General features: G+C 36.8%; 1 protein-coding gene across 3 annotated transcripts in view; it reads right to left on the bottom strand.

Moving 5' to 3' along the window:
- Positions 1-26,208, bottom strand: part of CHIC2 (cysteine rich hydrophobic domain 2) — a 55,007-nt gene that overhangs the window by 11,421 nt on the left and 17,378 nt on the right. For 2 of the 3 annotated variants that reach the window (XM_032851771.1, XM_032851780.1), the window contains exons 2-3: positions 20,369-20,423; positions 20,068-20,223 (exon numbers count right to left, since the gene is read on the bottom strand). In XM_032851771.1, coding sequence (XP_032707662.1) covers positions 20,068-20,223; positions 20,369-20,423 — 211 coding nt within the window. The remainder of the gene's footprint in view (positions 1-20,067; positions 20,224-20,368; positions 20,424-26,208) is intronic. The other variant, XM_032851788.1, reaches the window with a different exon arrangement.

Here is a 26,208-nt window from a genome sequence, read left to right as displayed (position 1 = left end):
GGGGTGGGCTGAGGATCTGACTTGGCAACAACCAGTGGGACTCAACAGGGGGAAAGGGAAATCAACAAAGCTTCTGCAGGTTGTGCATGCTGGCTCAATGGATTGGAAATCACATGTGCCCTAAAATGCAAAGCCAGTTCTCCCTAGAAACATTACTGAGTTCTTGGCAGAATGGAAGGGTCAGGGGCCAAGCCAGAAAGACAGAGGAAAAACTACTCACAGTCTCCCAGGGCTTAGGACACAAAAATTCTGCTGGATGGAGAAGGATCTGCAGCAATCCAACATTTGATTGGTCTCTCTCTCAAACCATGTGAACCTGCAGGAGACTAAACACTAAAAAGCCAAACTCAAAATATCCTAAGGGTACAACTTTTAGGAGAAAAAGGAAGAGAAAAAGAGGAGAAGACCTGCCAAACCTCAATCGAAAGTCTAAGAAGGGCCATACCCAAGAAAAAGGGAAAAATCCAAAGGTGAACTGATTCCTACTAAACTTGCAACCCGAAAAGAGGAGACCCTTGACTGTGGAAGATTTCATCTGGAGCTTCTCATTTTGTGTATGATATCTAGCATAAAGTAAGAAATTATAAAAGGCAGGAAAATGTGAAGAATAATCAAAAAGAAAAACACCACAGTTTAAACAGACCCGTGAATAATCCAGGTATTGGTGTTAGCTGACAGAACTTTAAGTATGGTTAATATGTTCGATGAAGTAAAAGGAAAAGATGGATGAGTATGTGTGAAAAGATTTCAAAGAGAACTGGACTCCCTAAAAACATCAAATGGACATTCTAAAATTAAAAAGTACAATGTCTGAAATTAAGAATTCACTGGATGGTTAAGAGCAGACTGGACACTGAAGAAGGCCGGCAAAGCAAATTTTTTACAAACCACACCAATACTATGTTCGAAATACTCAAAGAGGGTGCCTGGGGGACTCAGTCGTTGGGTGTCTGCCTTCAGCTTGGGTCATGATTCCAGGGTTCTGGGATTGAGCCCGCTTCAGGCTCCCTGCTCAGCAGGAAGCCTGCTTCTCCCTCTTCTTGCCACTCCCCCTGCTTGTGTTCCCTCTCTGGCTGTCAAATAAATAAAGTCTTAAAAAATGAGTGAGTGAATGAATGAATGAATGAATAAATGAATATTCAAAGAGAACTGAATTATCAACCAGCTTTTGGCAAAAATACATTTTCTAAGCTGTCTAACTTTCTCTAAAGTCCCAGTGCCACCTCTGTACACTTAAGGCTTAAAATTTATACTTTTTTTTAGTATCTTCTCTTATGATGAGAATTTAGTAAAATGCTTTTATTCCAGTTAAAAACTGATTATCAGCACTGTTCACACTAATGGCAATAGTTTGTTTCATTTATGTAGGAATCAGTTTTCTAAGTTTCAGGCCTCAATTATTCTTTAAAATGAAATAACAAGTATATGCCTCATAATGTGAAATCTTTTACATCCTTTTCCAAAGCTACTGAGCTAACGTTTCAAAGAGATGATGCCTATTTCTTTATCCCGCACTTCAAAATATGGGAGATACTGAGGGAGGGGCAACAATCCAAACACCCAATACCTAGGGCTAGACAGAGAAAACACAACTCTTGAGAGTCCCTGTCCTGCCTATATTGTGTTAACTCATTATACCGTATCCCCAATCTCTCTAAAATATACAAGTTTCAAGGAAGGATGTAATATTGGGGGGGGACCTTTACCAGAAAACATGTATACCTATTTGTTAGTAAGTGAGAACTTCATAAATAATTTTTCAAAGACAGGTATGTTGATTTTTATTTGTTCTTATAAAAGTAATACAGAACCAGAAGCACTGTATCAACTCTTAGTTGTCCAACTGGAAGGCTGTATAAAATTTAATTAAAATAGGGGTGCCTGGGTGGCTCAGTGGGTTAAGTTTCTGCCTTCGGCTCGGTCATGATCTCAGGGTCCTGGGATTGAGCCCCGTATGGGGCTCTCTGCTCAGTAGGGAGCCTGCTCCCCCCGCCACCCCTGTCCCCTGCCACCGCCTGCCTCTCTGCCTACTTGTGATCTCTCTCTCTCTAATAAATAAATAAAATCTTAAAAAAAATTATCAAAATGTACATCTGTCCTGTGTTCACTTTATCTGCTTTACAGCCTCCTTCCTTAACCGAGACTCTGTATCTTCAAGAAATAAGAAATTTATTTAAATATTAGGAAAAAAATTAATTGGAAAAATAAATTTGCTGGAAAACTATAGTATTATAAAAGCTGATATAAATGCTTGAACATTATTACTATCTATAGTAATGGTACGATGCAAGTAAACTGGTTAAGCCAATCCCTGGCATACAGTGAGCATTCAATAATTATTAGATGTTATAATATTTGCCATATAGGACCATGGTAAAGATTAAAAGAGGATAAATGGGTTTTGCAACATGTGTATACATCAGATCATCATGCTGTATACTTTAAATTTATACATGTCAACTGTATCTCAAAGCTGGATTAAAAAGAATGTATGGAATATATCTTATGTTAAATGTTCTTATCATACACACAAATACATACAAAAGAGGGAGGGAAGGCGGAAGTTATTCGAGGTGATGGTCAGTTCATGGTACCTTTTATGGTGACAATTTCACATGTGTATACTTAGCTCCAATTTATCAAGGTGTATAAGTGAATGCATACAGCTGCTCTGTGTGTCGATCATACTTCAATAAAGAAGGAGACAAAAAGCATCCAAAGAGAATCATGCATATAAAATGTTTTGCTAACAGCAAATGTACAATACGGGTTTCCCCAGCTATCCAAGAGTGGGTTTTTTTTGTTTTTGTTTGTTTGTTTGTTTTGTTTTTGAGAGAGAGAGAGATTGAGAGCACGCAGGAGCAGGAAGGGAGTGGGGCAGAGGGAGAGAGAAACTTAAGCAGCCCTCACACTTGGCACTGAGCCCAATGCAGGGCTTGATTTCATGACACTGACCATCATGATCTGAGCCAAAATCAAGAGTCAGGCACTTAACCAAATGAGCCACCCAGTGACCCCCATCCAAGAGTGTTCTTAACAAAACCTTTCATAAACTGAAACAGCATAAAGAAGCAATTACAATTAATTTATACAGAATTTTTTTTTAGCTTTCCCAGACCCAAAAAATAACCTCTTAGGCTTTTCTGATACCCCAGGACACATCTTGCTAACAAGTGTACAAAATAAATAAGAGATAAAACACAGATGTTCACAGAAACAGTTCAAAGCTATGGTGGCTTGATGCTGAGATGCTGAGTGTGTAGTTCCTGGGGAAGAAGTATGGTGGGATCACTCTTGCTGCTCAAGGTGCATGCTGCCTCTTTAGCAGCTGGCTGCAAAACAAACACTAAATGCTATTTTTGCTTTTTGCCTTTCTTCCTAAAAGCGAAAATCCTCTTCAGACTTCCTTCAGTTAACAAAAACAAGTAATAATATAGATCTTTTGTAACACTGGAGTGGTCATAATGTGAACTTTCAAGAAGCAGGCGATACATACAATATTTTTCTTTTTATTTGTTCCTTGGGGTCTATTAATTCCATTACATATCACTACAGATTTTATATTTTAGCAAAACATTTTCAGTTATGCATGTATTAGGAATTTAGCAAACAAAATGTTTGCTAGGGGCACCTGGTTGGCTCAGTGGGTTAAGCCTCTGCCTTCGGCTCAGGTCATGATCTCAGGGTCCTGGGATTGAGTCCCTCATCGGGCTCTCTGCATGGCAGGGAGCCTGCTTTCTCCTCCCTCTCTCTCTGCATGCCTCTCTGCCTACTTGTGATCTTTCTCTGTCAAATAAATAAATAAATAATCTAAAAAATACATATATACAAATGTATAATTCAAGTTTGTTTCTCCTGGTTTACAGGACAAAAATTGCTATATCATATTTTATATTGCTACGTCTATCACTGTACATTAGAACAACATTAAATCTTCCTTTACAACAAAGATCAGCTCCTGAAAAACCTCTGCAATAAGGCCATATAAAGTCAAGAAAAAAAGGATACGGAAGACTAAGAACATTACTGACTGCATGAAAGCCCTTATGAATATTTGTTTTATTTACAGAAACAAAGCAAATTGGATAGCATTCTATAAAAGAAAAAAAAATTACATTGATTTTTCTGCATCTTCAATTAATAATAATGGCTGTCATAAGAACACATTTCATTCATCATCCCTTGTTCACTAGAAACTTTTCAGGGTCCCCCTTTAATAAAATTTCATTAAGATGCTTTTAAGTTTGGGGTACCAGGCTGGCTCAGAAGAGCATGCAACTTCTTGATCTCAGGGTCATAATTCAAGCCCCACATTGGGTGTATAGATTACCAAAAAAATAAACTTTAAAAAGACAGGCTTTTAAGCTTATTTTGCTTTGTTTCATTATCTACAATATGTTAAAGGCATTTCTGTTGATCTAATTCTTCATCCAAATGTTCAATGCCACTCTCATTTTATGATCTGGTTACCAACTACAAACACTCAAATTACAGAGTAAATGAGAAATCTGAAAGTTGTGGGTAACTTCCAATACTGTCTGTTTAACTGAGTAAGTATGTATTTCAAGTTCCTCCCATATACAAATATTTGTAGGTTCCTAATTATGATTTCCCCAGGTTGACTTTCCCTTGAACTTCTTTAAATCTTAAAAGGTACATTCTCACTCAAAAACTCTACTCCTGATCTCTCCCATTTGGATTTTCAACTCCTATAACATCTCAAGGAAAGTAACTCACAATTATTAGATAACTAAACTGGGGTTGAGAGAAAATATATCCAAAAGTGAATCTAAGCATACTAAATTTAAAGTAAGAGAAATGCAGTTAGACTGGCTTGTATCCTTTTCATCCAAGTTTCAAAAACTAAATAGCAATTATCTTTAAAAAACAAAACAAAACTTGGAATGTCTGGCTGGCTCAGTCACTGGAGCATGCAACTCTTGATCTTGGGTTTTGAGTCTGAGCCCCACGCTGGGTGTAGAGATTACTTAAAAATAAAATCTACAAAAAAAGAAACTCAGAGAAACAAACAAAACAAAACAAAACAAAAAACTAAAAAACAAACAAAAAAAACTAAGTGAAAATTTTTACTAAAATGTTAATTCTTTAGATTTGAAATAAAAATCAACATTGAAAACTTCTTTACTTAAAGCTTAGATATACAAATGTTTTTACAGACCAACACAACTCTCAATATTCAAAGGATTATAGACTTTTCAGAGCTATAAAGGACCTGAGAGGTCAGTTAGTCTCTCTTTTTCTCAGATTAAAAGAAAGAGAAGAGTAGGGGGCAGAAAAACTCCAGGCACAGAGAGGTTTTTCAGTGACTCGCTCAAGTTCACCCAGCTTCAAACAGTGATTTACTACCTATTACACTTTGTCACATTGTCCCTGCAGAAGAAAAATGTCTGTTATTTACTCTAAAAGACAAAATACTTTTATCTACTCAGAAACCTTGTTTTAAACAGTAAGGACTATTATCTTCTGAAATCTTGTGACCTTACTACTCAAGGATTTCAAAAGCCAAAGAGTACATTCATTCAGCAAATATTTATTGAACACAAAGTAGATGTGAGGTACTGTGAGAGACACTGGGGATAGAAAGACAAAAACTAGGAAGAATAGTAATAAAATGATAATAATAGCAACTGCCATTAACTAAGCCCCCACTACAGGCAAATACTAGAGTAAGTATTTTATATGCACTTGCTCTAATTCTTAAAGTAACACTGTAAGAGATTAACAGCATTTCGGACAGGTGAAAACTGAAGTTTACTCAGAGTTAAGTTCCACTTTCCAAACGCCAAAGTGCAAGTCCTAGGTACCCCATGATGTAGCCTACTTCCCTATTCCTAAGCAAATGATCCCCTGATATAAGACTAAATACAAACAAAAGAATATAAAGGGAATGGAAATATACACTATATACAACAAATCCATATAGAGAGCACTTTTAGACACCCACATAATTCTGGTCATCAAATGTAAGAGAGATGAAGCACTAAAAAGAAGGAGGTAAGACACAAACAAGGTTAAGAAGTTGATGTATTGAACAGTCAACAACCTAAGGTTTTCAGTCAAAAAAGGATAATGGCTGAGAGCATATACAATGTCTATAAAGTCATTGAAGCTGGGATAGGATATATATACATACAAAATCTCAGAAAACTAAAACTAATAGTTACTTCAATACGAAAGACAAATCAAAACAAATATACTGTAACACAACATACAGTTAAATTATGAAACTTGTTTCGTCAAAAAAATCAGCTAAGCTAAAAGCACATACAAGTCATAAAGAGTTCACTTACTTGGACATCAATTTTCTAAACTCTAATACTAAAATTACAATATAATCAAGAAGCAAAGTATAAACAAATATACAAACAAAAATAAGCTTTTGCAAAGGAAATGTCATAAAATCTATTTAATAAAACTGAAGCACTTTATTCACTTGGAAGCTCCTCAGGCATTTACAAAGAACCTACTAAAAGGCTGAGGTTTCCTGTTTTATTGTCTTCCAAGTACTTATCACTATTTGTAATCACCTCATTGCTTTTTGTTTACCTTTTAAGTCCACAAGAGGAACCACATAACCTCTAAATAGTATCTACACAGCATCTAAAACAGTATTGAGCCCATGATATGGTTTCAGAAATATTAGTTGAATTAATGAGTAATAATTGCCAGAGAATGGCACAAGAGCAGCATCCAGAAATGGCAGCTGGGGCGCCTGGGTGGCTCAGTGGGTTGGGCTGCTGCCTTCGGCTTGGGTCGTGATCTCAGGGTCCTGAGATCAAGCCCCACATCAGGCTCTCTGCTCGGCAGGGAGCCGGCTTCCCTCTCTCTCTCTATGACTGCCTCTCTGTCTTCTGTGATCTCTCTCTGTCAAATAAATAAATAAAATCTTAAAAAAAAAAATGGCAGCTGAAATGCATTTTTGTAAGACAGATACACTTCTTTTCCAACAGTATTGACTTAATAAGTCATTTTAAACATTTTCCATTAAAACAAATATATGTTGTATAATAGAATGAAAAGTTCAAATGAGGGGCGCCTGGATGGCTCAGTGGGTTAAGCCTCTGCCTTCGGCTCAGGTCATGATCTCAGGGTCCTGGGATTGAGCCCCGCATCACACTCTCTGTTCAGCAGAGAGCCTGCTCCCCGCTCTCTCTCTGCCTGCTGCTCTGCCTACTTGTGATCTCTCTCTCTCTGTCAAATAAATAAATAAGATCTTTTAAAAAAAAGTTCAAATGAGTATCTGAGATATAAGACAAGACTTCAAATATGTTTTGTGATTATGTGGCCATTTCATATTTCTAGGCCCTAAAGACATATACTTATTGTCATTATTATTAGGTACTTCATGAAAAATATGACAAGTACCTACAAACTTAAATTACCTCTTCCCTCAGCCAATTGTCCAAACAGACTACATGCCATCTGAGTAGAGCATTAATATACATCTTTCTATCCCCAGCCTCTAGTGCAGTACTTTCATGTCATGAATGCTTCTATACAGCAATGTCCACAATAGCCAAACTATGGAAAGAACCCAGATGTCCATCAACAGATGAATGGATAAAGAAAATGTGGTGTATATATACAATGGAATACTATGCAGCCATCAAAAACACCCAAATCCTGCCATTTGCAATGATATGGATGGAACTAGAGTGTATTATGCTAAGTGAAATAAGTCATTCAGAGAAAGACAATTATCATATGATCTCTCTGATATGAGGAATTTGAGAGGCAGGGCAGGGGGTCGTGGTGGGTAGGGAGGGAAAAAAAATCAAAGATGGTACCGGGGAGGCAGACAAACTGTAAGAGATTCTTAATCTCAGGAAACAAACTGAGGGTTGCTGGGGAGTGTGGGGGGAGGGAAAGAGTGGCTGGATTATGGACACTGGGGAGGGTATTTGCTATGGTGAGTGCTGTGAATTGTGTAAGACTGATGATTCATAGACCTGTACCCCTGAAGCAAATAATACACTATATGTTAATAAAATATAAAATTTTCAAAATGCTTCTATAAAAAGAGAACATTCGGACTTTAATTTTCTGCAAAAATACTGCAACAGGTACCGGATTTACCCTCTGGCCTGACACGATAAAAAAGGGTGGGGAGGCAATACGTAAGAAACTCTTTCAAAGACAATGGGGAACAGACAACAAAAGACACTGATTCCTGAAAGATCAGGAAAAAACGAGATAGGACCCATGATTTCCCAAGCTTATTGATATAAGAGAGCTTCCAGGCCACATCAAATGCAGCCCAAAGCCTGGGGACTCCCTAAGTTAAGGAAACAAAGCTGAGAGTCTGAAGAGACCAGGGCAGCTAGAAGCCACAGAAGAGTACCAGAGAAGAGAGTGATACACAGAGAATGAACTCCAAAGATATGCAGGCAGTCCCAATGAGTATTAAGGTGAGTACTGAGCAATGCATGCAGGTAAAGATACTACCAGAGAAGGAACAAAAAGAACTATGAGAAAGGACTAGAGGTAACAATCTCCAAAGCTTACCAAGATTCAGCAAAATTGTCTCACATATCAGTCACACTAGGAAATGTCACAATTCATAGACGATTAAGATGACTATCCAGGATAGGGGAGCCTGCGTGGCTCAGTCATTTGAGTAGACTCTTCATTTCACCTCAGGTCGTGGTCTCAGGGTCCTGAGATTGGCTGACATTGAGCCTGGTATTGGGCTTCATCCTCAGTGGGGAGTATGCTCTTCCCCTCCCCACCCACCACGCCTGTTTGTATTCTCTCTCTAAAATGAATAAATAAAATCTTTTAAAAATTAAAAAAAAGAAGAAGAAAGTGTCCAAGATAGTCTTGCCTCACTGGTGGGGAATAATTAGCCCTACACTAAATCCTCCTTTGGTTACCCCAAGAAGTTAAACATAGAGGGGAGCCCGGGTGACACAGTTGCTAAGTGTCTGACTCTTGATTTCAACTCAGGTCATCATCTCAGGGTCCTGAGACTGACCTCTGTCTCGGGCTCCACACTGGGCATGGAGCCTACTTAAGATTTTCCCTCTCACTCTCCCTCTGCCCTTCCCGACCCCTCTCTAAAAAAAAATAAGATAAAATAATGGGGCACCTGGGTGGCTCAGCTAGTTAAGAGTATGCCTTCGCCTCAGGTCATGGTCTCAGTGTCCTGGGATTGAGCCCCATGTTAGGCTCCCCACTCAGCAGAGAGCCTGCTTCTCTGTCCTCCCTACTGGTGCTCTATCTCACTGTCTCTCTCAAATAAATAATCTTTAAAAGAACTTTATAAAATATATATATAGAATAAAAATAAGTTAAACATACAAGTACCTTCGGATCCCACACTTCTTGGTATATACCCAAAAGAAATGGAAACAGGTATCAAATACATGTTCACCCATGTTCATAGAAGCACTAATCACTTTTGGGTGAAAGTAGTCTAAATGTCCATTAATGGATGAATGGATAAACTAATGGCAGTATATACATACAATGGAATATTATTTAGCCATAAAAAAGAAGAAAGTACTGACACATGGATGAACCTCAAAAACATTATCCTAAGTAAAAGAAGACAGACACAAAACGTCACACATTTCCATTTATATGAAATATCCAGAACGGATAAATCCATAGAGACAAAACACAGAATGATGGTTGCCAGGGCTGGAGGGAGAAGGCAATGAAGAGAAATTGCTTAAAAGATAAGGAGTTCTACTTTGGAGTGACGGAAATGCTTTGGAACTAGGTAGAGATGATAATTATACAATACTGTGAATGTACTAAATGCTACTAAATCATCTACTTTATAATGGTTAATTTATGTTATGTGAATTTCACCTCAATAAATTATTACTTGGAAAAATATAAAGGCAGAAAATGAGAATGGAAACTAAAAAACTGACGTAGAAAAAAATAGTAAAATGAAATTTTAAATTGGCCTTATCACTAGTCACAATAAATGTAAATGGTCCACAATCCTTAAAAGGCAGAGACTGACAGATTGAATGAAAAAGAATCAACACTGCCCATAAGAAATTAACTTACTTTATTTATTTATTTTTAAGTTGGCTCCATGTTCAGTGTAGAGTCCAAAACCAGGCTTGAAGTCACGAATCAAGACCTGAGCTGATGCTTAACCCACTCAGCCACCCAAGCACCCCAAGAAATGAACTTCATTTATTTTTTTAATAGATTTTATTTATTTATTTGAGAGAAAGCACAAAGGGAGAGTGAGAGGGAGAAGCAGACTCCCCCCTGAGCAGAGAGCCTGATGTGGGACTCAATCCGAAGACCCTGAGATCATGATCTGAGCTGAAGGATGATGCTTAACCAACTGAGCCACCCAGGCACCCAAGAAATGAACTTTAAATAGGGGGGCACAAATAAGTTAAAAGCAAAAAAATTGAAAAAATATATGCCACACAAATATTAATAAAAAGAAAGTAGAAATGGCTAAATTAATATCAACCTAGTTTTTTAAAAAAAATATTGAAGGTCACTTTCATGATGATAAAGAGGTCAACCCACAAAGTAGATACAAAACCTGAAAGTTTATGTACCTAATTACAGTGTCACAATACATAAAACAAAAACTATAATAGATAAATCCACAATCACATATAGTCAGAGATTTTAATACTACTCTCTTGTTAACTGATAGAATAGTCAGAAAATCAGTGAGAATACAGATGTTCTAAACATATCAACAAACTTAAGTGACATTTATAAAATACTCCCTCCAGTAATAGATGAACACATATTCTTTTCAAGTGCACAATAATCAATTAATTTATCAAGATAGCTCATATTTTGGAATAAAACAATCCTTAATAAATTTATAGGGATTCAAAACAAAGTGTTATCTAACCAAACTGTTAATTTTTAATTTACAAATTAAAAATCAGTAACAAAAAGATCTCTATGAAGTCCCCTAAATATCTAAAGCCTAAATAAAATATTTCTAAATGAAGCAACGGTCAAAGAAGAAATCAAAAGAGAAATATAAAGGTAAAATGAACTCAATGAAAATTAAAACGCAACATATGACAATTTGGGCAATACAATGAATGCACAAATCTGGAAGGAAATTTATAATACTAAACACCAGAAGAAAGTCTCAAACTAATGACCTTTGTTTCCACCTTAAGAAACTAGAAAAAAAAAATAAACTCAAAGTAAGAAATAATAAAAGTCAAACTAAAAACCAATGAAATATAAAACAGAATCAAAAGAAGAGACAATGAAACCAAAAACTGGTCTCTGAGTCAATTAATAAAATTGATCAACCTCTAGCCAAACTGGCCAGGAAAAAAAAAAAAAAAGAAAGACAAGGGATAAATTAACAATTTTAGGAATAAGAAAAGTAATGATCACTAGAGATTTTACAAAAGGTTAAAAAGGTAATTAGTAAATATTATGCCTATTATAAACAACTACGATAAAATGGACAATTCCCTTAAGAAACAGAAACTATGAAGCTTAACCAAGATAGAACAGATGCCCTGAAAAGTCCCACAGCTATTAAAGAAATTGAATTTGTAGCTTAAACTCTTCCAACAAAAAAACTTCCAGGCTCAAATGGTTTCATCAGTGAATTCTTCCAAAATTTAAGGATGAAACAATGCATATTCTGCACAAACTCTTCCAGTAAAATGAAGAGGAAAGAACACTTCTCAACTCATTTTATGAGGCTATCATTACCCTGATGCTGAAATCGGATACTACAAGGAAAGACTACAGGAAAATATCCTTCATGATCATAGATGTAAAAATTTTTTTAATTAATTAATTTATTTAAAGTAGGCTCCACACCAATGTGAGGCTTTAACTCATGACCCTGAGATCAAGAGTTACATACTCTACCAACTGCGCCAGCCAGGAGCCCCTAGATGTAAAACTTCTTCTTTTTTTTTTTTTTTTTAAAGATTCTATTTATTTATTTGACAGAGAGAGATCACAAATCAGGCAGAGAGGCAGGCAGAGAGAGAGGAGGAAGCAGGCTCCCTCCTGAGCAGAGAGCCCGATGCGGGGCTCGATCCCAGGACCCTGAGATCACGACCTGAGCCGAAGGCAGCGGCTTAACCCACTGAGCCACCCAGGCGCCCCAGATGTAAAACTTCTAAACAAAGTTGTATTCTATCAAATCCAGAAGAAATATAAAAAGAGAAATAGATATAACCAGCCAAGTGGGGTTCATCCCAGGAATATAAGGTTGGTTTAACATCAATAAATGTAATTCAACATATTCCTAATTTAAAAATCTTCCTAAAGAGAAAAAGGCATTTGACAAAATCCAACATGTGTTCCGAATAAAAACTTTCTGCAAATTAGTGCAATAAAACTTCCTCAAGCTGATAAGAAAAAACATTTACAAAAGCCCTACAATTGGGGCACCTGGGTGGCTCAGTTAATTAAGCATCTGCCTTGGGCTCAGGTCATGATCCCAGAGTCCTGGGATCGAGTCCCACCTGGGGCTCCCTGCTCAGTGGGGTCTGCTTCTCCTTCTCCCACTGCCCCTTCCCCCGCTTGTGTGCACTCTTTCTCAAATAAATTAATAAAATCATTAAATTTTAAAAAACCCTACAATTGGGGCACCTGGGTGGCTCAGTGGGTTAAAGCTTCTGCCTTCGGCTCAGGTCATGATCCCAGGATCCTGGGATCGAGCCTCACACCGGGCTCTCTGCTCCACGGGGAGCCTGCTTCCTCCTCTCTCTCTGCCTGCCTCTCTGCCTACTTGTGATCTCTGTCTGTCAAGTAAATAAATAAAATCTTTAAAAAAAAAAAAACAAACAAAAAACCCCAAAACCTTACAATTAAGATCTGAAATGAAGAAAGTGTAAATTCTCAGGGTCCTGGGATCAAGCCATGAATCGGGCTCTCTGCTCAGCAGGGAGCCTGTTTCCCCCTCCCTCTCTCTGCCTGCCTCTCTGCCTACTTGTCATCTCTTGTCTGCCAAATAAATAAATAAATAAATCTTAAAAAAAAAAAAAAAAGAATACAGCAGAAGAGATTCTATCATATGCTGCTGGTAGAAATGTAAAGTAATACCACCACTTTGGCAAATAGTTTCTCAGTTCCTTAAAAAGTTAAACACATATACACTACAGGATCAAGCTACTCTATTCCTAGAAATTTTTACTCAAGAGGAAAGTGTATGTTTACAAAAAGACTTGAACAAGAATTGTCACAGCAGCTTTATTTACAAAGATGAAAACTGGAAACACATATGGCAATCCAGGAAATAAATGTGGTAAATCCACACCATAAAACATTACTCAGCATTAAAGGGAAGGAAATATCATGGATTTAACAACATGGATGAATCTCAAAATAATTATGAGTGAAAGAAACAAAAAAGAATACATACTGAACAGCTGCATTTATATAAAACTCTAGAAAATGCAAACTAACCCATACTGCCAGAAAGCAGAACAGCAGTTGCCTAGAAGAGGTTGGGGGGAGGGGGTGGAATTACTAAAAGACTCAAGGAAACTTTTGGTGGTGATGAAGATGTTCACTATTTTGATGTATACATGTATATGGGTGTTAATTATAAGACAAAACTCATCAAATGGTACACTTTAAATAGATGCAGTATACTGTACGTGAATTACATCTCAATAAAGCTGCAGAAATAAAAACAAAAACTGTAAAGACATCATTAACAAAATACACTATATTTGAGGCCATAAAATGAAACAACACATTTTAAAAAATGGTATCACACAAAGTATACTCCCTGACAATAGAATTAAACTAGAAATCAGTAACACAAAGGTGTCTGGAAAATTCCTAAATATTTGGAGGTTAAGTAACACACTTCTTAATAACACATAATCAAGAGGAAGTCTCAGGGAAAATCATAACATGTTTTGAACTGAATGAAAGTAAAATATGGAATGCAGTCAAAGCAGTGCTTTAGAGAAAAATTTTAGCTTTATATGCTTATAACAGCATATAAAAAACTCTCACATCAATATCCTCTGCATTGAGTTTAAGAAACTAAAAAACAATAAATGAAATCCAAAACAAGAAGAAATAATAAAAATAAGAGCAAAAATCAATTGAGTTGAAAACAGAAAAACAACAGAGAAAATCAGGAATGAAGCAGAGTCCACTCTCATCACTCCTATTCAACATTTTACTGGAAGTCTTGCCCAGTGGAAAAAAAAAAAGAGAAAAATAAATAAAAGGTATGCAGATTAGAAACTAAGAAATAAAACTATCACTATTCTCTGACAACATGGTTATTATTTAAATAGAAAATCCTGTGGCATCTACAAAAGCATTCTGGAATTTAATAAGTGAATTTGGAAAGGTCACGGAACACAAAGTTAATATGTAAAAATCAATTGTTCTTGTTATATACTAGCAATGAACTGGAAATCAAAATTTTAAAAATACCATTACCATTAACAAAAGCCCTACGCACAAAGAAATACATACATATAAAGCTAACAAAATACGTGCATGATCTGTATCCTACATGAAATACTACAAAACACTGATGAAAAAAATCAAAGAAACCTAAATAACTGAAGAGATATGCCATGTGGAAGACTTGTTAAGATGTCAACTTTCCCGAAAACTGGTCTGTAGACTCAATCCTAATCAAAAAAAATTTTTAGACATAGTACTGGTGTGCTGATTTTAAAATTTACATGGAAAGGCAAACAAATTAGAATAGACAAAACAATCCTGAAAAATAAGAACAAGTTTGGAATACACCCTACATGATTTCAAGACTTACTATATAGCTACAGTAAAGAAGACCATATGGTATTAAAATCAAGAGAGACACATGGAGATCAACAGAACAGAGTTCAGAAATAGATCTACATAAATATGGTTGACTGACTTTTGTCAACATCCAATGGCAATTTAATGAGGGAAGAAAACAGTCTTTTCAACACATGGTGCTAAATAACCCATAGTCATCTGCAGAAAAAATGAACTTTGACTTGTGCCTCGCAAGCATACAAAAAACGGATTCAAAATGGGTCACAGAGCTGAAAGTAAAATGCAGAAGAGATCATAGGAGAAAAAGTCTGTGACCTTGGTTTAGGCAAAGAATCCTTAGATATAACACCAAACATAGAATCTATTTTTTAAAAACTGATAAATCACACCTCATCAAAATCAAACTGTGCTCTGCCAAAGACATTACGAGAATAAGAAGACAAGCTACAGACTGGAAAAACACCCTTGGTTATATACGTGACAACAGATTTATATTCAGAACATGAAAAGGACTCTCAAAACTCAACAGTAAGAAATAACTATTTTAAATGGGCAAAATAGGGGCGCCTGGGTGGCTCAGTCGGTTGGGCATCTGCCTTCGGCCCAGATCATGTTCTTGGGGTGCTGGGATCGAGCCCCGCCTCAGGCTCTGCTTGGCAGAGAGCCTGCTTCTCCCTCTCCCTCTGCTTGCCACTCCCCTGCTTGTGCTCTCTCTCTCTCTCTCTCTCTGTCAAATAAATAAAATCTTAAAAAAAAAAATGGGAAAATATTTGAATAAACACTTTAACAAAGAGGTTTTACAAATGGCAAAGTGCTCAATACCATTAGTCATGAGGGTAATGTAAATTAAAACCAGAATGAGATGCCACCAAATCTATCAATAAGACTAAAATTTCTTAAACTAACAATACGAAGTCCTGGCAAAGATGCTGAACAACTGGCACTCTCATACACTGCTGGCTGGAATGTAAAATGGGAAAGCCACTTGGGAAAATAATTTGGTAATTTCTTAGAAAATTAACCATACAGTTACTATAGGATCCAACAACCTGACTCCTAAAAAGCAAAAAAATTATGTTCACAGAAAAACATACATGTGAACATTTATAGTGCCTTTTTTTTTTTAAGATTTTATTTATGTATTTATTTGACACAGAGAGAGAGCAAGTACAAGTAGGGGGAGCAACAGGCAGAGGGAGAGGGAAACGCAGGCCCCCCAGCTGAGCAGGGAGCCCGAAGCGGGGCTTGGTCCCAGGACCCTGGGACCACAACCCGAGCCAAAAGCAGATCCCTAACAACTAAGCCACACAAGTGCCCCCTTTATAGCATCTTTATTCAAAGATTATTATTATTATAGCCCCATTTATACCATCTTTATTCAAAATCACCAAAACTGGGAACCACCCAATGTCCTTCAGTTGGTGAGAGGATAAACAAGTTATAACATCCATACAATGGAATACTACTCAGACAAAAAAAAAAAAAAAAAGAATAAACTATTGATACATGCAACAAAATAGATGAATCTCAAAAGCACTAGCTAGATTTTAAAAAAAGCTAGACTCAAAAGGCCACATATACTGTATAATTCCATCTATATAACAAACTGGAAAAGGCAAAACTGTAGGGAAAGCAAATAGATCAGTGGTTGTCAGGGTTTAAGAGCTGAAAAAGGTATGACTACAAAGAGACAGTACAAGGAAGTTTTTTGGAGAGAATAGTAATACATCTTGGTTGTGGTTTTACACAACTATATGCATTTGTCAAAAAGCATAAAATTATATACCAAAAAGAGTAGATTTTGCTTTATGGTAAATAATTTTCAAAAATAGGTTATGGCAATTTTTTTAAAAAGGAAAGGTAATTTGGAAGGAACAATAATAATAATACAGATTTAAAAACAATGTCTCCACAGCAGGGTCAGTTCATAAAAAGGGACACTCAGTTGGATGGATTTCAAAATTAAGGCAGAAATCTAGTTACCCAAATTCCTGAATAATGTCATGAAGGTGAAAATGCTGATCTGCATATAAAGTATGCCTTCGGTCCTGATTTGTCTTAAGAATCTGAGACAATTCTAACCATACTCCACATCACAAATGAGGACAAAGCAACAGTTCAGAGGCTAATGATCAGGCAGGGTTTTAGCCTTTATTTATACTAGTACCTCTGTCAAGGGTTCCTACTCTTAACATGCAATACCTAGATAAAATTCTAGGAATCTATGAAAGTGGATAAAACAAAAATTCATCTTCATTTTCACTAACCTCTAACTGGAATGTGGTACAGTTTCCTTAGGTTATGAATGTATGCAGCTAACTGTGGTAGAATAAACTGGACCTCTATCTCTATCACTCATAGAAATCAGATTTTTCCTATCACATCATATTACCATAGATTCTCTGCTATCTTATTTTGTATGCATTAATAAATATTTATAAATAATAAATTTGAGGGGTCTTATTTTTAAGATTTTATTTGAGAGAAAGCAAGAAAGGGAGAGAGAACACAGAGGGAAAGGAGAAGCAAACTCCTTGCTAAGCAGGGAGCCACAGGTAGGGCTCAATCCCAGGACCCTAAGATCATGACCCAAGCTGAAGGCAGATACTTAACCGACTGAGCCACCCAGGCGCCCTTAAGTGAGGGGTTTTAGTACTTTGATTAACTTTATTTCATATAACTGGCTTCCTTTGTAATCTTGTGGATTTCATTTAACACATTAAAATACATTAAACATTTTGGGACACCTGGATGGCTCAGCGGGTTAAGCCTCTGCCTGTGGCTCAGGTCATGGTCTCAGGGTCCTGGGATCGAGCCCTGCATCGGGCTCTCCTCTCAGCTCAGTGGTGAGCCTGCATCCCCCTCTCTCTCTGCTTGCATCTGCCTACTTGTGATCTCTCTGCCAAATAAATAAATTAAATCTTTAAAAAGAAAAAATACATTAAACCTTTTAAAATACAAATAAAACATTACTTAAGAGAGGGTTCATAGGCATCCCTCGAACACCAAAAGGATCCATGACAAATAAAAAGTTAAAAATTCCTGCTCTAAATTATCCTGCTCCCACTGTACACAGCACCACTTTTTTCAGGGTACCTAACACCTTCATACATGCATGAAATGTCACTCTCTCCATGGGTATATAATAGTTTACACCCAAGACACGGAAATGCACAGCTTTTTATTTAATAATCATATTTGCTTGCATTCACTAGATAGTAAAGTCCACATAAATTTTAATTATATACATACAAAGAGAGACCACAGACTGAATACTACACTGTTAAATGAAATGTGCTTTCCGAAACTATAGAGAATAGCCTAAAAAAATCAATCTAACCTACAATTCAAATAAAAAGGAATTTAATGAAATCATCTGAAAAATGATCTTATGTTGCTAAAAATGCACACAGAGGAATAGAGAGTTAAGTTTTGTTTTCTAAATCCTATGTTGTGCACATACTGCAATATCTTGTTTTCTCATTTAGAAAGTAAAAAACAGGAGCATCTGGCTGGCTCAGTCGGTTAAGCATCAGACTCTTGATTTCAGCCCAGGTGGTGATTTCACGGTTGTGGAATAGAGCCCCACGCTGGGCTTTGCCCTTAGCAGGGAGTTTGCTTGAGATTCTCTCTCTCTCTACCCTTCCCCCTGCTAGCTCTCTAAATAAACAAATACATAAATCTTCAAACAAACAAAAAAAAAGGATCTCAAAACCTCAAAAAAACTAGATCACACAGATTTCTAAAATAAGATTCTTATGATTCCTCGGGTTAGGTAATAACCAAGTGAGATACAGAAGTCACTTTTTTTTTTTTTTTAAGATTTTATCTATTTTCTTGAAAGAGAGAGAGAGCACAAGTAGAGGTGAGAGGCACAAGGAGAGGGAGAAGCAGGCTCCCCGCTGAGCAGGGAGCGCAACTCAGGTCTTGATCCCAGGACCCCAAGACCATGACCTGAGCCGAAGGCAGATGTTTAACCAACTGAGCCACCATTGTGCCCCTATTTTGCCCATTTAAAATAGTTATTTCTTACTGTTGAGTTTTGAGAGTCCTTTTCACGTTCTGAATATAAATCTGTTGTCAGGTATATAACCAAGTATATTTCTCCAGTCTAGGCACCCTAAGACAGCAGTCATTTAAACGATGAAAATGCCCTAACAGTAGGAGGAAGCGAGAGGATCTAAACTCCAAGAGCGGCAAATTTCAAGGGACAACTGAAAAATTAAAAAAAAAAAAAAAAAAAAATTGTGGTCTGAACATGATGTGGTCAGAAATATGGAGAAAAAAAGAAGAAATATTTTTGGAGAAAAAATAAATATAAACATTACAGTAAATATTACAAAATTAATCCTACTACAAAGGCATTATCTCCTTCTTATCTATAAAATGTATTAGTGAAATTTTTTCAGTAGGAATATACTACTTATAGAAATCAAGAGACAAACAGAATTTGCTTTTCCATATTTCCTATCATTATTTGATGATAAAATGAAATGGAGCCACACAAATCATTCATTTTCAATAGTATTTCATTTTTATATATACCGTTACCACAATTTTTTAAAACTTTAAAAATGTAATGTGTTCCATCTATAACAATTTGCCATATCTTTACCCATATCTTAGAAATTTTTCATTATAAGCACTCAAAATTATGACTCTTTAGATCATTTTTTTCTGATTACAGAATCATTATGTACTCATCTCAGAAAATTTGTAAATACAAAAGAAAAAATCTCTTAAAAAGAAACCAGAATTCTCCATAATTTTACCAACTAGAAATAAACACTATAACCATGTTATTTCTTCTATGGGTACTACCACAAATATTAGTAATAATGCTATTAGTCAATATCTATTAGATACTTTGAGCTATTTTGCTCATACACTATTTCATTTTATACTTACAACAATCCTATTCCAGCAGGTGGGTGAATACTGCATTTTACAGATAATTAACTAGAGATTAAAGAGGTTAGGAAACCTGCTTAGAGTCACAGAGATAACTGGTAGATCTGAACCCAGCATTCTTAAACACTATGCTATACCACCATGAATGTATACAGAGAGAGAGAATGTTGTATTCTCTTCTACTCTTACATAACTCCCTAAGTCATAAAAATTATGAATGAAATTTATAATTAAATTTAATATAACAGCATGTGGACATACCATAATTTACTTTATCGCTCCTCTACTGGATCACACCATTTTTTATAGTATTTAGCATGGTATGACTTGTTCAATACAAAAAAATTAAAACTAGATGAATGCAAGACTTGCTTGTCGACTTCTAAATTTAAATTAAAATATATTAATTCAACTTACTCTTTTACTGAGGCAAATAACTGGCCACATACTGCAACCTAATGTGCAGCAGCAACAAAGGCAGCCACAAAGTAGCCAACGTACATTAACAGGAAGGTTCTTCTTAAGACAACTGTTAACTCTGTTGATGCTGGCTTTAAATTCTTCGGGAGCTACCTAAAGAAAAATTTTGAGAAATAACAACACTGCAATATTAATGTCAATAAGCATGTCATTAACATAATTGTTTTTATAATTTGTTAGGAAAAGACTTTACTTTTGAAGTATATAAATAGTACCTAAGTAAATGATAGACACTCACTTTTCCAGTTAATGAAGAAGGGAATTCTGATTCAAATTTGTTGCTCAGTCCAAATCTATTTTTAAAAAAAGAAGAAAAATATGTCATTACACATAATTGTTGAAAAAAAGCCATCTAACTTAATCAAAGGTCAAGTAAACAGATGTAACTCGATATACAGAGTAACAATGGAAGTTTGAAACACAAAAACACTAATCTGCAATGTATGAAATGTAACAAGCAATTTTAGCAGCTGAATAAAAACTTTTGTATAAGAGGCTGAAAATACTGAAAGAAATTACTTCTTTGGGGCTCTGTTTATAAACAAAATATTAATGTAATGGAAAACAATACAATTATCCAACTTTGTAAAAATTACTGAGATTCTTCCAACTAAGTACCAGAAAGCTACGATCTCTGCTACTGATTATTCTTTAGGTCAAGAGCCCGTGTTAACACTCAATAAAGCCGTAACATATCTAAGAATGCAAGTTCATCGGTTGGCATTTTCTGAGACCAGCATATTGTTGTTGTAGCCAGAAAATGCTAAAAAAACATCTGGAACAATGTGATAGCTGTCTGCCTACTTTAACTTAGAAGTACAACACTTGTTATATACGAAACCCCAAAGAAATGGAACTGACGGAGTACATTTTAGTATCTTTAAGCTTTTAAATGTCTGTAAAAATCATGAGGATGGATTGGGCACTTGACTATTTCTTTGTGTAAGTTACTAGGAAAGAACAAAATACTCAAGGACACATTGGTAATGGCTCATTGCACCTAGAAATAAAAATTGAGATACTTAAATAGAACTTTTGTTGGATCCAAAAAAAAAAAAAAAAGCCAAAATTTTTTTCAATTTTAATGACATATACTTGACATACAACACTGTATTAGTTTAAGGTATACAACATAATGATTTGATACATGTGTGTACTGAGATGATTACCACAGTAAGTTTGGTTAACATCCATCTCCTCACATTCACTGTCTTAATAACCCTTATAAATACACAGTACTGGACTTTAGGTAGCTTGCACGAGCAAGAGATATCTCCTGAGATATTCTGCATGAAACAGCTGGCCAGGTCAGGGGTCTCTTAACTCAACCATCAGTACAGCTAAACAGGGAAATCGAGTAATATGGGCTATATGAAAGCAGTAAGGAATGGTAGAGGCTGGCCAAGTGGAGGGTATACAGAATGGGGGGGGGGTGTCATGGGTCAGATCCGGCTGATTACTATCATATTAGAATACAGGCCCACATCTCAGAAGTGATATGATTTTTTTTCTCTAAGAGGAGCTGGGAAACCAGATTTCTATGTAAAAATTTCCCATCTTTAAAATACTGTGCAAGGCAAACAGAACAGTTCAGAGGTCAGGCTGTGGTCTGCATCATTATCTAGACTTTCCTACCTGTGGATGGTGGCACTGGAGACCATTTTATCTTCATCTTAAGTGATTTATACATTATTTTATTACAGCATTGAATGATGTTAATCTGACATTGAATGATATTATCTGTCTTTATAAATAATGGATACTATTTATCAAAAAGATTACAATGCAACCACCTAAGTCCAACGCAAAGTTGTTTTCACACTAAACACATATTGGCAACTATTACTGTTTTACAGAATTCAGGCATTAATGCCATTCTAAGACTGACAGACTCACTTAAACCCATTTTCTGTCTATATACCTCAGTGCAACATGGTTCTACTTGTCCCAAGAGATAATTCATTTCCAATCTTAAAACTCCTGAAATGAGGAAGAGGTGTGACATGCTAGAATGACAGCTCTCAGTGAGGTCTCTAGATAATGTACCTCCTTTTCATCGATTTCCCTTAGGGAAGAGGACAATGAGTATAAATTTTAAATTCTATCTCTTGAAGTATTATGTCCATTGGTCTGAAGGTTTTCTCTTTCAATTAATAGTTTCCATTTCAACCATTTTTTTAAAGAATATATTTATTTATTTCAGAAAGAGAGCGAAAGAGAGCATGACGGGGGCGGGGTGGAGAAAAGGCAGAGGGTGAGCCCAATCTGGGACTCAATCCCAGGACCCTGGGATCACGACCTGAGCGGAAGGCAGAAGCTTAACCAACTGAGCCACCCAGGTGCCCCTCAACCGTGTTTATTATTCCAATTAACCATCTCCTTGCAACTGGTCTTTGAAATTTTTTAGAAAACAACCAGATATCTCCAAGTCTCCTTTCTGTTTGTTGTTGTTGTTGTTGTTAGAGAGAAAGAGCGCACATACACGCCAAGCAGGGGAAAGGCAGAGGGAGAGAATCTTAAGCAGGCTCCATGACCAGTGCAAAGTCCATCTTATGACTGTGAGATCATGAACTGGACCAAAAAGAAGAGCCAGACACTTAACCAACGAAGCCACCCAGGAGCCCCCCACCAAGTCTCCTAACTAGAAAAGTCTTTCCCTTTCATTCCAGCCATTAAGACACTTAACACAGGTTAAATTATTTTGTTTGCCACCATATAATATGCTAAGGGAGCAGTCCAGGATGAGCTTAAACCCTAATTTCCTTTCTTCCTAGAGCCTCAGTATTTCCTTATTGGCCATGTGACTTGAGTTTTAATTCCTTACCCAGGGAGCACAACTAGCTAATTAATTGCCCTGTCAGTCCTGCACGTCAGGGCTCCTTTTAAGTCAGGTTCCAAGGACATTCATTCAACTCCTCTTCAGTTATACTTTTTTGTTAAGTTGTATCTTAGGATCAGATAGTAAACCTTCCACTTTGTTCATCTCACCCCCCAAAAAAATGTCCCAAGAAAGATTATCCAGTGACAAGATTATCGCGATATGAAAGTGCTTAGCTTTTCCACCAGCCATTAACTTGGTGCTGATGATTTTTCCATTCCCCTTGCTTGCACTTCTCCACCCACTGAACAAGAATTACCTGGAACAAGTGCCAAGATAATGCTGCACTTAAAGTCCTTAAGGTCTCCCCAAACCACAGGAATGAACCCCAACTGTACTCTGCTTCCTCTTTTAAAATCTCCAAACAGGGTGCCTGGATGGCTCAGTGCGTTAAGCCTCTGCCTTTGACTCAGGTCATGATCCCGGGGTCCTGGGATTGAGGCCCGAATCGGACTCTCTGCTCTGCGGGGGGTCTGCTTCCCCCCCCACCCCCCCACCCCACCCACCTGCCTCTCTGCCTACTTGTGATCTCTCTGTCAGATAAATAAATAAAATCTTTAAAAAAAAAAATATCCAAACAACGGGGCACCTGGGTGGCTCAGCCAGTTAAGTGTCTGTCTTCAGCTCAGGTCACGATCCCAGGGTCCCCATGACAGGCTTTCTACTCAGTGGGGAGCCTGCTTCTCCCTCTCTTGCGGCTTGTACTGACAAATAAATAAATAAATACAATCTCTAAATAAGACATTTAATATTCAAATCAAGTACTCATGATTACTGACAGAGTGAGCCATGATGATCAGGCACTCTTTCTTCATCTCCATTTGGAATACAGTTCGGCCCTAAAGGGGTATTCCAAGGTTTGGCATAAGGACCTTTTTGCTCTCTTAAATCCTTGAGGACCTGGATAAGCTTATGTGGTTTATATTTATCAATATTTTGGATTGGACATTAGAACTGAGACACCTAAAACACTTTTAAACTTATTCATGGTGGGGGGAGGGGCACCTGGGTGGCTCAGGGGGTTAAAGCCTCTGCCTTCGACTCGGGTCATGATCTCAGGGTCCTGGGATCAAGCCCCGAATTGGGCTCTCTGCTCAGCAGGGAGCCTGCTTCCTCCTCTCTCTCTGCCTGCCTCTCTGTCTACTTGTGATCTCTGTCTGTCAAATAAATAAAATCTTTAAAAGGAAAAAAAAAACTTATTCATGGGGTACCTGGGTGGCACAGTCAGTTAAGCAATGGACTCTTAATTTTGGCTCAGGTTGTTATGCCAGGGTCGTGACCCCATGTGGGGCTCCGTGCTCAACGTGGGGTCTGCTTGGGATTCTCTTCTCCTACTGCCCCTTCTCCCTCCCTGAGCTCTCTCTCTCGCTCCCTAATAAATCAATCTCAAAAAAAAAAAAAAAACTTATTCATAAATGAGCCCAGTATATGCTAACAAATATCAGTTTTATGAGAAATAACTTTTTCAAACAAAAAAATTTTAGAGAAAAATATTGTTTTCCATTTCCACACCTCCTTAATGACTGACAATGGAAGACAGCTGGGTTCTCAAATCTCTTTGTGCATTCCATCTGCCATGATATGCTCTCTGGTTGATTTTATAAAGAAAATTAGGCCTCACTAGATATGTAGTTAGAAATTCATGTATATCACTCTTGATAATACAACAACACTTGACAAGGGATAGTGTCTTAACTGTTTATTACAAGGAAGGAAACTGAAACTACATCAATGAACTTTAATACTCTGTTAAATTAAATTCCATTGGTATATCTTGCATTTTGAATGGTTTTACCTACACCTGATTTTTAACTTCATACATCTGTCCCTTGAAAATATGAATAAATTGAGTTATTCAGATCTTCAAAAATGTTGACACACTTCACTGTATGATATTAGAATCAGGACATTCATTAACATGAAACTCATCAGAAAGGTCTTTTAAGTATGGGAAGCTGTCAAGTTCATGGTGACAAATACAACTTTTCCAAAATTCTAATTTTTATCTGAAAGTTAGAATTTCATTATAGGCAACAAATGCTATCAGCTGTATTCCTTGAAATGACAGATTTGCTTTATTTATAAAAGATAGTGAGAGGTTCAGGGGGCCTGGGTGGCTCAGTTGGTTAAGAGTCTACTTTCAGCTCAGGTCATGATCCCAGGGTCCTGGGAATGAGCCCCACATCAGGCTCCCTGCCCAGCGGGGAGTCTGCTTCTCTCTTTCCGACTAGCCCTCCCTCCTGCTCATGCATGCCCTCTCCTTCTCAAATAAAATCTTTTAAAAATTTTTAAAAATAAATAAATAATCAATAAATAATAAGAGGCAGAAAGTTAGCCAGCACTGAAGAAAAAAATGATTCATTTAAAAATATTTGAGCTACCACCTATGCCTTAAAAACTAACTTCAGGGGCGCCTGGGTGGCTCAGTGGGTTAAAGCCTCTGCCTTCGGCTCAGGTCATGATCCCAGGGTCCTGGGATCGAGCCCCACGTCAGGCTCTCTGCTCCGCAGGGAGCCTGCTTCCTCCCCTCTCTCTCCCTGCCTGCCTCTCTGCCTACTTGTGATTTCTCTCTGTCAAATAAATTAAAAATCTTAAAAAAAAAAAAACACAAAAAACTAACTTCAAAGCATGCTATTTTAATATTTTTTTTTCCTAGCTTTGAATGTTACTAGTGGAGATGAGCAATGGTTTTTAATTTTAACAGGTCTCCTGGGTACACACAGGCAATAAAAGCAGAAGGAAAACTGTAGGGAAAAGTAGGGAGGGAGAAATAGAAGGAGAGAGGGAGAGAAGAAATAAAGAAGCAAGTAAGCACTGACAAAATGCTACCAACAGTTGTCTCATTTACCATTCAATACCTACTGTCAATCCATTAGATGGTATAAAAGAAAATGAAGACATATAGACATGTGTTATATCTACATCTACGCCTATCACCTCAAAGACCCTTTCCTCAATTATGGTTAAAACACTAATGGCTTCAGAAATGATAAAAGATTTAAACTTTTTTCAAAGAATGGCAAATATGACAAGATAAAATACATTAAACTTAACCTATTTTACTCTTACCTATTACAAGTTTTCAAATATACTAGTACTTAAGGAGAATTCATTCAAATCACAACCGCTGAACACCTTCTACATAGTACTTCATGATAACAAGATCCTACAACAGAAGACTTACATCACAGTCCTTATCA

Source organism: Lontra canadensis, unplaced genomic scaffold, assembly GCF_010015895.1.
Source record: "Lontra canadensis isolate GAN:19392208 unplaced genomic scaffold, GSC_riverotter_1.0 scaffold1, whole genome shotgun sequence".
Taxonomy (NCBI): Eukaryota; Metazoa; Chordata; class Mammalia; order Carnivora; family Mustelidae; genus Lontra; species Lontra canadensis.
Note: the sequence above shows the minus strand (reverse complement) of the source record. Positions and strands in the feature narration are given on the sequence as shown.